This window comes from Perca flavescens, chromosome 1 (assembly GCF_004354835.1).
Source record: "Perca flavescens isolate YP-PL-M2 chromosome 1, PFLA_1.0, whole genome shotgun sequence".
NCBI classification, from domain to species: Eukaryota; Metazoa; Chordata; class Actinopteri; order Perciformes; family Percidae; genus Perca; species Perca flavescens.
Genome location: NC_041331.1, coordinates 38,110,620 through 38,125,303, shown reverse-complemented (window position 1 = coordinate 38,125,303; position 14,684 = coordinate 38,110,620). Strand labels below are relative to the sequence as shown.

The 14,684-nt window shown below is 39.5% G+C and overlaps 1 protein-coding gene across 4 annotated transcripts in view; it reads left to right on the top strand.

The window, feature by feature from the left end:
* Positions 1 to 10,602, top strand: part of LOC114552899 (C-myc promoter-binding protein) — an 88,636-nt gene extending 78,034 nt beyond the window's left edge. For all 4 annotated transcript variants that reach the window (XM_028574008.1, XM_028574004.1, XM_028573996.1 and 1 more), the window contains 8 exons: positions 23 to 198; positions 504 to 671; positions 1,544 to 1,724; positions 2,255 to 2,509; positions 3,080 to 3,197; positions 6,503 to 6,665; positions 7,826 to 7,890; positions 9,096 to 10,602. In XM_028574008.1, coding sequence (XP_028429809.1) covers positions 23 to 198; positions 504 to 671; positions 1,544 to 1,724; positions 2,255 to 2,509; positions 3,080 to 3,197; positions 6,503 to 6,665; positions 7,826 to 7,890; positions 9,096 to 9,232 — 1,263 coding nt within the window. In that variant the 3' untranslated portion in view covers positions 9,233 to 10,602. The remainder of the gene's footprint in view (positions 1 to 22; positions 199 to 503; positions 672 to 1,543; positions 1,725 to 2,254; positions 2,510 to 3,079; positions 3,198 to 6,502; positions 6,666 to 7,825; positions 7,891 to 9,095) is intronic.
* The last annotated feature ends 4,082 nt before the right edge of the window (positions 10,603 to 14,684 follow it).

Below are 14,684 nucleotides of genomic sequence, written 5' to 3'. Positions count from 1 at the left end.
GTGTGTGTGTGTGCGTTTCCAGCTGCTGATCTCCAGCTGTTCTCGCTGTAAGACGTGCGACTGCCTCGTGTACGATGAGGAGATCATGGCTGGCTGGACCGCAGACGACTCCAACCTGAACACCACCTGCCCCTTCTGTGGAAACCCCTTCCTGCCCTTCCTCAACGTGGAGATCAGGGACATGCGAGGACCCGGCAGGTAGGCCATTTCATTTTTAAACTATCCACTGATTTTTTTTTTTTATTAAATGTTGCTCATAACTCTTTATATTAGTATGTTTGTATACCTCATAGTAAAAAGTTGACTGAGAAAATAAAAAGTTGACTGAGAAAATAGGTTTTCCTGGTCTGTAAAAACTAGACTTTAAATCTCAATAGGATGCATTTGTCTCCTTATTAATTTCTGAACCCTGCAGTTTGATAAACCAGTCATCTCATAAAATGAATTACCCTGCAGAAAATAAACAACCGCAGACTTGACTTTCCCTCTTCTCCTCTCCACAGGCTTTTCCTGAAAGGCAGCCCGTCGGTGGATGAGGCGATGACCTCGTCATACTCCGCCTCCACAGGTTTGGACACGGGGACGTCCACCTTGTCCACCCCCTGTCCTACAACAGCTGTCTTCCCTCCCTCCCCTGTGATTGCTGTCCAGGAGTGCTCAGGGAGTGAATGGTACTCACTGTCACTCAGTTTTACACTGCATTCTTTTCTATCTTGTTTTTTCTTTTTTCTTTTTTTAAATGCTGATCTTAAAATTAATAGTTTTTCTGTTTGGTTTGTACTATTTAATAAGTTGTAGTTCAATCAGGGAAAGAGGGTGATTCAATCATAGAAAAGATTTTCCACATATTCAATTTAAATTCAAAACAATAAAAATAAAAATGAGTCCAATAAATTCAGCATATTTTCATTCTGGATCACCACTGAAAGCTGTATCAAAAATCTGCAGATTCCGTTTGAGTCGGTTTATTAGAGATAAACCATATTGAAATGCTATAAGACGAGCAAGATTGTTAATTGACTGAAACTGGGGCAGTATCTTTTCCCAGCTCGTTTTTTATTCAGTTTCCAGTTTGTCTGATGACACAATGCTTTTGGAATAGTGGCCTACTGTAGCTGCATCCACGTGCTCCCATCTGCATTTTAAAAGAGTGATGTAAGATGATCTGCAGCACCTGGTCCTTACAAAGCTGTGCGTGTGTGCGTGACAGAGAGACCACGTGTTTGTATAAAAAACCATCATGAGGTTATAAAATGTGTGAGCATCAGGGATGAACAGAGTGCATGATACCCTGATGCCAATACATTAGGCAGCAGAATAATATTGTGATTTACTGTATATTGTTTGTGTTTTTGCTGAATATTATTGTGATTTAAACATCTGGATTCTGTTTTGTCTGTGTTATGTGTTCTGTATGTAAAAGTAAAACTGAACCACACCTTGATTCACTGTATTGCAGACTAAAAACACCTTTAACACAAAAATAATTGTGTTTTTATTTTTTAAATGTTACAAGCTGACTGTCCTCACTGCGTCTTCACAGGGCTCGATCAACCAGAGCTCAAGGTATCAACATCCCCTCGGAGCACAGGAAGGGGGCGCTGCCCCCCGGAGCGCCCATGGCCCGCAGCGTCAGCGCCTTTGGTCCTCTGGACGAAGCATCCCGACTCGACCGCTGTGTGCCGACGTCAGGCAGCCTGCCCAGTCGTCTCAATCAGACCACGGTATGTCTCAACACAAATATCACTGATGTTACTCCTATTTCCCACCCGGCGCGTCTGCGCATAGTAACAAACGCACAGAGAATTATTACCGGGCCCTGCAGTTCCCCTTGGCTTAAATACAATACTTGTTTTGGTTTTATGTTCAGCAACTTTACGTTTGCATCATCAGTGTCTCAGAACACTATGGAGTACATAACCAATTTATAGTGACATTATTATAATGACAAAACAGTTTCACAAGAAAAAATAACTTAATAAATAATAGACAAATATTAAAAAACAGAGTGAATGCTTTGAAAGTGTCACATTGTTGAAGATGAGAATGGAATTGGTTTTCATTCTCCTTATGAAAATCTTGGTAGTGTTTGTTTTTTCTAATAGAGTTTTGGTACTGGTATTTGTTGTACAATATTAGATTGTCTATGCACCAGGCTTAGATCAGGTTTTGTTATTTAAGCCCACCTTGACCAGCAGACCATTCACTTATGGCAAAAATTAACCTCTCCTCATTTTATTTTTGTCCCACCCAGGAGCCGCTGAGCATGGATTGGCGGCTCCACAACCCTGAGCCGGTGACGGTTCCCTACCTGAGCCCGCTGGTGCTGTGGAAGGAGCTGGAGAGTCTGCTGGAGAACGAGGGCGACCCGGTGATCACAGAGGCCGACATGGTGGACCATCATCCCATCATCTACTGGAACCTGGTCTGGTACTTCAGACGGCTGGACCTGCCCAGCAACTTGCCCGGTCTCATGCTCACATCTGACCACTGCAACAGAGACTCCCAGGTCAGACACAAACACACACACACACGCACGCATGCACACACACAATTATGATTATCGTATAGATAATTTAAACTTTCTTAATAGTTACAAAGTGCTGTTGGATTAAAAGTTTTGAGTTGCACCTACCTTATCATGCCCAATAGTGATGTCATAGTGTACTGACACGCCTTAAAGTACACTTCTACATCACCTGTTAAAAGGGATTGGCTTAAACTTTTGTCATGAAAGTGGAGACAAATGGTAGGCAAAGTGTTATGTCAAATAAAAGTTAAAGTAGTATTGTAGTGCGAATAGTATTTTCGAATGTCTTTTTTTTACGATAAACAAAAATAATAAGCCTGATTTTATACGGTAAAAATGTTAGTGCCTGTGGCATTAATTCTAAGTAATGCACATGATGTAGTGGAGGTTAAATTATGTGAATCAGAAGAGTTTAGGGAGACACAGGTAACGATATATTTTGTCTGTAAATGTCAGACTGACTCAAGGTGCCTCTCTCTCTCTCTCTCTCTCTCTCTCTCTCTCTCTCTCTCTCTCTCTCTCTCTCTCTCTCTCTCTCTCTCTCGTCAGGTCCCTCGTCCCTGGATGTCGGAGGACAGTAAACACGTGTTGATCCAGATCCTGTGGGACAACCTCAAGCTGCACCAGGACTCGATCCAGCCTCTCTACATCCTGTGGAACACATACAGTGAGTCCCACTGCTCTCACTCTCTCTGTCTGTCTACAGTTTCAAATTCATAACTGGCAGTCGTGTAATTTACACTCACGCGAGTACTGACTGCTGCTTAAACTGTTTTTTTTTCTGTGAAACAGTGGAACTAAACTTTAATGTATCCTCAAAGCAGCAAAAGAAACCCGAAAGAAAAACAGAGCAACAGAAAAATTTATTAAAATAATAATAAAAAAAAAAAAAAAAAAAGCAGGAGAGACTGAGATTAAGAAACAATTTAAATATAGATTTGTTGTGTTTTGTGAACTTCAGGGAGCTGGAGCTTCTCCCAGCATGCTCTGAACCAAAGGCAGGAACAGATCACTTGTCTGTGATCTGTTGTTGTTTGTCCTCAAATCTTAGCTAATCTAATCTCTAATCTTAGTTTACTTTTGAAGAAAATGAAAAGAAAAAAAAAAACTTTAACCAATTAGTTGTGTGACTACAATGGTATGTATTTTGTGTTATGTAAGTTCTACAAGTCGTTATAAGATCTGTTGACATGCCAAAACATTTCCTATATACGGGAGTCATGGTTTAAGTTTTGGAAGCACTGGTCTAGATAGTGTGGCGGTGTGTTTCCACCCATCTGTTTTTATGCACATTTTCAATTTGCACCGAAATAAAAGTTGAAATATCACAAACGTTTGGCTGAGTTGGAAAAGTTGGTTTATTGTTAAACGCAAAATGCAACAAAGTACAGCAGAAACCGACTTTAAACATGACGTACGTCAACGTCAACTAAAGAGATGAAAAATGGCGGCAGAGGAAATGACCAGATCTGTGTGGAGCGACGAGGAGACGGTATCCTTCTTTAAAAAAAAAATACATATTTCCATTATGTTTGTCCATATTGTTTTCGGTCGTTTGAGTTTGGACTGGCACTCTTTTAATTGCAGCATCTCGTTTGAACCATCTTCTTCTGAAATGGTTAAATGGCGCCTGACTGGAGAATTAGCACCCCCAGCTGTTTATCGTGATGTGCCTAACTCCTAAGATTTGCACGACAGGAGTGGATCGAAACGTGCATCAATTTGCATTACGTTTTGTCAAATTTCTGGAAATTTGTTTAAAATTTGCTCTAAATTTGGTTCAAAACTTAACTAGTGAAAACAAATACTGTTCACAGGAAAATCGCACCTTTAGTTTGCTCCCCAGACCTTCAACCATCATCAAATCATTTTACAGTAGGTAGGAAAGGAAAGTACAATTGCGTTTTTGTCCCTTTTTTAGACTGTTGATGCTTTTTTCCAGGTCAATAAACCTCGTTTATAGGAAATCATACCAAATGTTTGAGTCAAAAAAGCAGAAATTATTAATTGTTTTGACTAATATTAGAGAAATGTATATGTTGATGGATAATGAAAGACTTGTGTATATCAAAGTTTAGTCAGAATACTGTTTAGAAACCGTTTAATTTATTTTTTTCAAATGCTATAAAATGGAATAAAACTTCAATGAAAAAACATAGTGGTGAAAGTAGTGATCATTAAATTGTACTTGCGAAGTGCCTTGTAGGGAATCATCCATGTTATTTTGGGGTAATTTGGTTAATAAGAAAAGCCATATTTTTAACATAGACCTTTTGATAACGGGTCAAGTTTGACCCGAGGACAACAGGAGGGTTAAAAAAAGAGCGGAAACACTGAAAATTCTGAAAAAAGGCCAAAAGTCGTGAAAATGTTTTTATGCTTGACTCAGGTAGAAAAGTGTCTGGATCGACGAAATGCTACAACGGGAACAGGCTTAGTACATTAATCATGATGTACGTGATTAGTAAGTGACTTGAACATCCACCGATGAAGAAGGCGGCGGAGATCAGATCAGATCTGCGTGTAGCGATGAGGAGACTCTAGAAGCTCTGACTGGAGCTCTTTTAATCACGTCATCTCGTTACAACTCTCCCATGTGAACCCGTCTGTTGCTTAGCCCAGTTTGTAGTCATTGATTATTTAATGGAGAGGGAGGCGATGGGCGGCAGCTAGCTCCTCCTGGGAGTCGGCTAATCCGTGTGCTAACAGGCTCTGTCTGCTCTCTGTCTTTCAGGGCTTAATTGTACTCTGTTGTTAGAGAGTGAGTGTTCTTCTCTGCTGCAGACTCCCACAGATGAGTCCTGTTGCTTGTTACTGTCCGAGGCCTGCTGCTGCTGCTGTGTCTCCCTCTGTTATGTGCTCTTTGCCTGATGCATTGTAGTGTCGTCTGTGGAAAGTCAGCCTCTACTTTTTCCATGGTTTCACAGTGTTTTTGGAATGAAAGTCTCTGTGCAGTGTGACATTTTACAGAGGGATTCTTTTTTTTTTGTGGTTTCGTGAAACTCTTGTTGGAAACGTGTTTGTGTCAAATACAACCCTGCTCTGTATTTGAATGTAGGTTTGCATCTCTGGTGAATGTGTTTCTCCACTCGCTGACATCCAGATGTTTTATCCAGCAACTCCTAAATATGGACATTGTTGTTGTACTTAAAGGGCTGGGTACTGAACACCAGCCTCTTCCTGCTGGTTCTCCTCAGTACCTTTTAGTTTGTATTTTAAGGGGTTAATTTTCCCATTATATTTCAGACAAGCTCATCAATCCATTTCTAAGAGAGAAATAGTGTAACAACATTCTTAAAAGAGTGCAACAGGTATCATGGAGAAGAAGAAATGTAGAACATAATAAATAATGCTCTCAAATTAATAGAAATTACTTCTTTGAATCATAATTACGTAGAAAGCTCTATGAATTATTTTCTCCATTACACTTGCTGGGTTCTGCATAAAAGTTGTGTCTCTAAATATTATAAATAAGTTAATAATAATAATCTGTGTTGTATGGTTTTGGCAATTCTAAATTTAATTTAAATTTGTATAACCAAGTTTTTATTTATTATAAAATTTAAATTGTAACATTAAAACGTCTTTTTTATTAAATATTCTTATTGAAAAAAAGTTGTATAATAATGAAATATTTCAGACTACTTTCTATAGTACATGCCAAGCTTTTATGTAATACACACTACTCTAAGTACTAACAACTTTTTTTTTCCAATATAGTTTTGTTACTTTTACTAGATCTAACTCAGCATACACTATATGCCAAATGAAGTACTGCTTTACACCAGTACAGGTACCCAGCCCCAAGTACTTTTCATCGGAGTGAAAACCTGTTTCATGAGAACTAATCAGAGATCGGAGATTTAAAAAAACAAAAAAGAAACACTTTCATTTTGCATTATTGTTTCATGACTCCAGTACTAATGTGACGGCTCCAGTGCTGAACTGAACTATGTGCGTGTGTTCCGGCAGATGTGGGTTACCCTCTGTCCCGGCCGGTCCCGGAGGAGGAGAAGCCGTTCAGCGAGGAGTTGCTGCAGAGCGTGGTGAAGAGCATCCAGAGGAACGACGTCAGCCGGCCGATGGCTCAGCTGCTGCAGCTGCTGGCTCAGACGCTCGGAGTCAAAAGGCAGAGGTCAGCACCGACGCGGCAAATCAGGATCGCTTATTTAAATTTAGAGCAGGGCTCTTCTCTTGTTCGATACCGGTACGGGTACGGATACCAGTACCGTGACGTTGATACCGGTTCCTAAATGAAACTTTTTTCGATACCAATTTCATAAAACAAAAAGAAGTTAAAACATTACACATTACGGCACAAATCTTATTATTTATTTTTCTGCTCCGACTACTTGAGCCCCGTCTCTGTGCGTAACATAGAGTTTTTTCTGTGCATCTCTACGATGTGTAACGTTAGACAGACAATCACAAGCATTAGATCCTGGTAGAAACATGCTGCATGCTTATTGGCTTATTCAAATTGGGTATTGAATGACAAGGCATTTTTCGATACTAAGGGACCACAATGGAAATAAGTCGGGGGCTTAAAACACTGATAAACGAGTTGTACTCTGATTGGAGGATGAAATTAAACAGTATGCTGGTATATATATTACTTCTTGATGGAAATAATAAAAATAATTATAAAAAAAATAGATTATTAATACAAAATATATATCATCTAATAAATTATGATATATTATTACAGTTTAAACTATCCAGTAGTATATAAAGTAGTTAAAAGCAGCTCCATCTTTACCAGCTGCGTCATTAAAGTGATGAACACACTAATGCATCAATAATTATGATCTCTATAATATATGTATTTTGAAACTCTGCATAATGAGTACTTTTACTTTTGATACTTTAAGTATATTTTGATGCTGATACATTATGTACTTTTATGTAACATTTGTAAATTTGAATGCATGACTTTTACATTCACTTACAGAACAATAACAAATTTAGTGGCTTAAAAAGGGAGTCTGACGATTTCAAACAGTCCCATTGTTTATGAAACTGATATGATAATTGCTATGAAGGCAGTATATCCAGTGGAGTTTGCCTTGTAAATCAGTCTGTATTATCATTGAGTTCCACTCGTATTTTCCACAAAATATGGCTAAATACACTGCGTCACAGAAGAGTATGTTATTTAACAAAATTAATTTTGGTTTAACTTATAATGTGGTTGTATTGAAAGAGTAAAACATACATTTGTGTTTAGAAAAGGAAATGATGAGAAGGCTATGTTTTAAAGCAAATTGTTAACTCCAGTGACTCTCTCCTCCTCAGGAGTTTGTACAGAGACGTCCTCTTCCTCTCTCTGGTGGCTCTGGGGAAAGATAACATTGATGTTGGTGAGTCTTAATTTGGTGTTTAAATGACTACATGATGTCATAATATCACATATTCCAGTTTTAAAGACACAAACGTACCATTATTTTAACAGTCTCAGTGGTTTAATCTTTTGTTTAATATATACATTTAATTTAAAAAAATGTATTCAAGTAAAAAAAAAAAATAATCAAGAATTTGGTTTAAACCCGCAATAATTGATTTATTTGGCCACGAGGGGGCAGCATGAACAAGCTGACCCAAAGCAGAGCATGGGAGTGAAGTGGACAGGTGAGAATTTCCGCTCCTTGGTCACGGAGCTATTCCCCGCTCAAAGCCGCTCCACGCTCAACTCTGATTTCATCCCGCTCACCTCAAATCGCTCACCTCTCGCTCCAAAAAAAAGAAAGAAAAAGAAAGCTGCGTTGTATTCGTCAGATGAACGGCGCCCACCCTCCCTTAGTGCCCGGAGCTCCGCAAGCAAAAAGTCCGCCGGTTGACGGGCGCTGGAGGCATGGAGAGGGAGGGCTGAAGTAACACAGAGACGGGCTCTGGCGTGCTTCGACCTCACAGTGTGAGCTAGTACCGGCTCACACTAAAATCTTCCTCCACAGCGCTGCGGAGGAGGGTCTGGCTAGTCCAAACAACATTCTGGGATGGGAGAAAAACGTGCTCTGGTTTATTGGCATTTCTTTAAACCAATCACAATCATCTTGGGCGGTGCTTAGTACCGGACGGAGCAACGGCGCTGCTGCCAAACAGCCTCGGGAAGGAACTTGTTTTGGTGGAACGTGTGAACGTTCAAAAGTAGTTTTAGTCGTGCAACAGAAAACTCAGATTGGACAGATAGTCTAGCTAGCTGTCTGGATTTACTCTGCAGAGATCTGAGGAGCAGTTAACCATAGTCCTCACAAATCCACCGGAGGTTAGAACGCCAACACGAAGAAAGAGGAAGGTGACGGACGTCGGGCCGATAAGAGTGACATCTGGCGGAATTTCCAGCGGCAACGGAGCAATCCTGGAACGTCGTGGATATAGACTAGTAGGACACTAAAACGCTCCATAGAGCTGAGGAGAGCTGCAGAACCAGTTGATATTCTCCGAGCGTGAGCACATAGTCGTTTGATCTAATGACGATGGAAAAATGTTGCTAAGAGCAGCTTTAAAAGGATAGAAATGGTGAAGCTTGATCAAAAGACTGTTTTTGTTTCATCTCTTCTCCCCTCAGACGCCTTCGATCGGGAGTACAAGTTGGCGTACGACCGCCTGGTGCCGAGCCTGGTGAAGCTGACCAATAACTGTGACCGTCCTCCCAGCGCCGGGGTCATGGAGTGCCGCAGGACGTTTGGAGAGCCTTACCTGTGAAACTCTCGCCTTCGCACAAACCAGGATCAACTATCACCGCCTCCCCTTCCCCCCCCACGTCATCGCTTTAAGACGAGCTCAGGAAACCTGTTGGAAGACTGTGAATGTTTTTGAGAAAACTCATGCAAGTGATCATGAACAGGTACAGTGGACGGCGTTCAGCGTTACGTAGCCTGAAAAAAAAAAAAAAAGAGCCCTACAGACACTCACACCGTTCATAAACACGTTTCTTTGGAAGTCCTGTGGAAGTTATACTGTACATACACAGCAGTAGAGGATCTTTTTTTAAATGCAACATTTCTATTGTATAGTCAAACAGCAAATGAAGACTAATATTAGCAATATTTTAACTTGAAAACTCTATTTATACAAAGTAAGCTTTATTTATTGTAGTGTCTTTACGTCGGCGTTTAGTGTTTTATCGTTGTCGCCGGGCGTTTGCCGTCTCGCAGTTTCAACCGGAGCGCCCGAAAACACAATGTTGTAGTACGGATTTTAGTGTCTGTTGTAAAAGATGTCTAGGTTTTGTGTGCTTTATGAGTCAGAGCATCAAACACACAAAAAAAGGTTTAAATTAGAGCTGCAATGATCAGTAAATCCACAAAAAAAAAAATGTATTCAAGGTTTTGGACTGTTGGACTGAAAATGATGACATGCTTTATGAGTTGACAAAATAATCAGCAGATTGACCAAATGTCATTAGTTGCAGCCCTAATTTAAATGTTTAAAACCACTTTTGAACGCTGCCTTTAATCTTGAATGTTAGTGCAGAATCTGAAGCTAAATGTCCGCTGTACTGCCACAACCATTAACTACAACGCTTTATATTTCATTCAAGTTTTGTTCCTAAACTGAATATTTTTAGTGCGTTTACAAAACTTGTTTTTGAACTTTAAAAAAAAAAAAAAAAAAGTTATCGTTCAAACGATGACGAAATATTTACCTTGCTTCATCAGTGGAGCGCTGCGTACTAAACGTGCCGACTCACTACAGCGTGAACGCTTTGTCCTAAATATACGGAACCAAATAAGATGCCAGCCCAGTCACTTTTCTGTACGTAGTCACTGTCGAAAAACACCGTTTGTGATTTAATGTTTTGGCAGCCATATTGGAGGTTTAAAGTTCTTTTTACAAGAAGCCTGTTGCATCTCTTAAAACAAAAATTCTGGTATATTGCAACTTGGGATTTTTAATTTCGTAATGTTATCCTTCAATTCTGTCAGCGACTATAACATTGTACTCGCCAAAATAATAGCTCACGGCGCTACAACAAAGTCTGACAGGACAAGAAACTTTTTGTTTTGGGGCATTTCTGCCTTTATTCGATAGGAAAGCTGAGACATGAGAGGGGGGGAGAGACACGCAGGAAAACCGTCACAGGTCGGATTCAAACCCTGGACCTTCTGCGTTGAAGAATAAACCTCTGCACACGTTCGCCCGCTCTACCAACTGAGCTAAACGGCCACAAGAAACCGTTTTTTTTTAACTGTAAGGTGTCCTTGAGTGCTATGAGAGGCCCCCATAAATAAAATGTATTACTATTATTATTATTATTATTATTATTATTATTATTATTATTATTATTATTATTATTATTATTATTATTATTAAACATGACCAGTCAGAAGATTGGACAAACCAGTCCATCCAGATGAAAAACCACTGTATTTGGAGGTAAAACAAAGTGAGCACACACCCAATTTGTTGGTAATATCCCAGAAAAGGGAGCTTTCCCCAGGCTTTCTCTAACTATTTAGATATGCATTTACATAACCAGCCTTTTAAAATGTTTATGCATGCACTACATGTCGGCACCGTGACAGTATTGAACAAGTGAATCTCTCGTTTGTGTGTTTTACATCAATTGATGAGCTCTGGATTGTTTTTAATGTGAGTGTTGCACCTAAAGGTGGCTTCTGTGATTTCTCTACAGTGCATTATTAAGATTTTATGATTGTCATCGCATTGTTTTTTTTGTTTTTTTTAACTATCTGCACGTACATTAAGACGTTCTGTACAAAGCACAGCTTTGGGAAAAATGTTTTATTTTAAAATACCCCACGCGGCAACATCTTGTTTCATGCACCAGCTTTATCTCCTCCATACCAAAAAGGATTCTCATTTGAGTGCCCACAGGAAATAATTATGATGCAGTAACAGAAGGTAGGAGAGCGATTCTTTTCTATTTGGCGTTTGCCATTTCACCACATTAATGAATGAACAGAATTTTCTGGATCCCACAGACTCATTTCAGAATCATTTCCAAGTTAAATATTTTCAAAACATGATGATACCATGCAGATAATCCCCTATTCTCCTATCTCATGCACCGCAAATGCAGAAATGGCGACATTTAAACTTCAGTTCAGTTTTTTTCCCCTCCAAACCGTTTCTTTGGAAAACAATGCATGAGTGAGTGACTGCAAACTAGAAGAGAGTTCATATTCTGTGTCAAAATGCCCTCTAAGTAAAGTTCAAACTGTTTTATTTAACATGCACTAGTAAAAGTACAGGAAGTAAATCAGGAGTTTAATATAGAAGATGCAAAACAGAGGCACACAGATCTGTAAATGTGTGACTTCATATTGGGAATGTTTGCATTTTTCTTCTGAATGCATACAAAAATCTCAACTTCTGCATTTTTGAAGCTAAAGTTCCGATTTTATTTCCATTAAAAGGATGGAAGTGAAACAGATATTTGTTGCGGGTTGTGAACGTGTTGAAGAGATGCTGCCGGGGGAAATAATACCAAATGGATTCTGGATAGAACTGGATGTAAGCTGGATAAGAACCTGTCAGTCAGCACACATTTCTTATCATTTTCATGTGTATGTTAATCAAAAGTGAAGACTGACGCAATGATTGAAGGAGGACCTTCGAGTCTAAACTCAAGAAGGTCTCATGAATGTCAACCATGTGTGTAATTCGTGGAAACCAAAACTGGAAAAGTCAGCACCTTTCACTTTGCCCCTAAAAAGTGAACCAGGAGAGGACACTTCATCCGCTGGAAGAAAAGCTGCCATTCATCTGTGGATTTTTGTTGTTAAAAAGTTGTACAAAGTGAATGATTTTGCAGAATCTGGGGCCATGTACATTTTACCTCGCCCTTTTGTAGAAATCACATTTTATAACATGTGCAAAAGGTCCTTTTTAGATGTGATGAAGGTTCTGTACAGCGACCAGATCTATGGGACTGTTTAACTGTAAATAAAATCACTTTCACTCATTGTTGGCTTTTTGTCTTCTCTTTTTTAAGTACTTCTGCAATACTAACTTTTAAGTTATGGCTATGATGAAAACACTGTTGGTGGATCTAACTATTGAAATGATTGCCATGATGAAATTTATACAAACGCTGTATGTACGGTCCACAATTATCAAGGTTCTGAGTCTGGAGCTATTGACCACTGGTAACGCTATGGAGCAACGTGTTTTTTTTTACTACAACTGGGTCCCTGTTGTGTTAGTCTATATCAACGACGTTTCATTTTTTGGGATTGTTCAGGTGCCGCCAGAAATTCCGCCGGATGTCCCTTATTTGAGCCTGATGTCCCGTTACCTTCCGCTTTCTTTGTGTTGGCGTTCTAACCTCCGGTGGATTTGTGAGGACTATGGTTAACTGCTCCTCAGATCTCTGCAGGGTAAATCCAGACAGCTAGCTAGACTATCTGTCCAATCTGAGTTTTCTGTTGCACGACTAAAACAACTTTTGAACGTACACATGTTCCACCAAAACAAGTTCCTTCCAGAGGCTATTTTGTAGAGATATCGTGGCTATGTCCGGCGCTAATTGCCGCCCAAGACGATTGTGATTGGTTAAAAACAGCAGCACTGTGGAGGAAGGTCTGGCAGTCCGAGACTACCTTTTGTTTATATCGAGAACACGCAATAGGTCTCTGGTGGCTCCAAACTCATTTCGAACACAACAATGCTCGACACTCGTTGGAAACCGTGAAGAAGAAGAAGGCATGGATGTAAAAATGGATGTATTAACCCTTGTGTGGTGTTCATATTTTTGTTACACCAATGTTCCCGGGTCTGGTGGACCCACCACATTATTAGGCTTTTAAATCAATACAGCCATGACAATTTATGTAAAAATACTTAATAGATGTTTACTTTACCAATGATATATATATATATCATTTATGGTTCATGTTTGCCATTTACCCTTGTGAGATCACATTTATGATCATATGATCATTTTAGTTTTTTGTGAGAAAATAAGGAAATTCAATTATAGAAAAGGTACAAAAATAGAAACAAGATTTTTGATCATTATTGGTGCTTATTTCTTAGAACTCAATCAGAACAGGTGAAAGAGCATGAAATGTAACAATTTTGGAACTTTGTGTGGGAATAGCAGGTGCAGAAAGACAACATAGTTTCATAGCACCTACATTTAAATACACTCGGGTCCATTAGACCCGAACGCCTCAAATGTAATAGTTATGTGTAGGGGGGTGTACCATGTGCAGTCATTGAAAATAAGTTATTTTTTTATGTTCTTCACAGAAAATGAGCCAAGGCCAATGAGTTTGAGTCAGATGAAATAATAGATAGCATAATTTTTCTTTCAGCCAACATTGAAAATGGGTCCCACAGACCCGAACACCACACAAGGGTTAAGAGAATGTGAACGCGAGTTTTCCACCTATTCCCGCCCTCCTGTGCTGTAACTGGCTAGTACTAAACCTAACCACGACCTCTTTGCCCTAACATTCGTGCACGGTTTTGCTAAGGTTTCTGGGTTGAAAGACATGTTTCCTTGAAACGATGTGCAACGGGCTTTGAGGTGCGTTGTCTTTTGTTTGGTGGGTGTGTCAGAGAGGTTACCCAATCGGCAGCAACGTGAACGTAAACTAAACACCAAAGCAGGGTTTTCAACGCACCACAGTTTCAGTTTAAATAAACGTATTGCTACGTTTTGTCGAGGCTGAACGCACCTCTTAACTGCGTCAATCACAGTACAGTAGGGTGGGAAAAAAAAAATTGTGTAATGTAAACGATGCAGGATTAGGAAACATTTTTATTTTTTTAAATATTGGCTTTGCTTAACATAACTTTTGATTACAAGAAAACTCCACAGGGCGCCTTTAAGTTACGGTCAGCCTCTATAAGACTTTGCTAACATGCTAATGTTGTCATGCGAACTGTATGCATGGTAACAGCAACATACCAAATGCTAGCGTGTTACCATTCTTCCTGTTAACTTGTTAACATTAGCATGCTAAAATGCTAAATCCTAGATGCCACTTTCACTCGTTTCCCCAATAATATTGCACACAGGAGTCCAGTTCACTGTTAAAAAAATAATTTATTGCAGCATGGAATTTTAATTTGAAATGCTGATAGTTGTCCTATCAATAATACATGTTTGCATCCACTTTAATCCAACAAGAACATTTAAGTAACATCTGACAATGTGACACCTCTCAGGGTTTTCTCACAG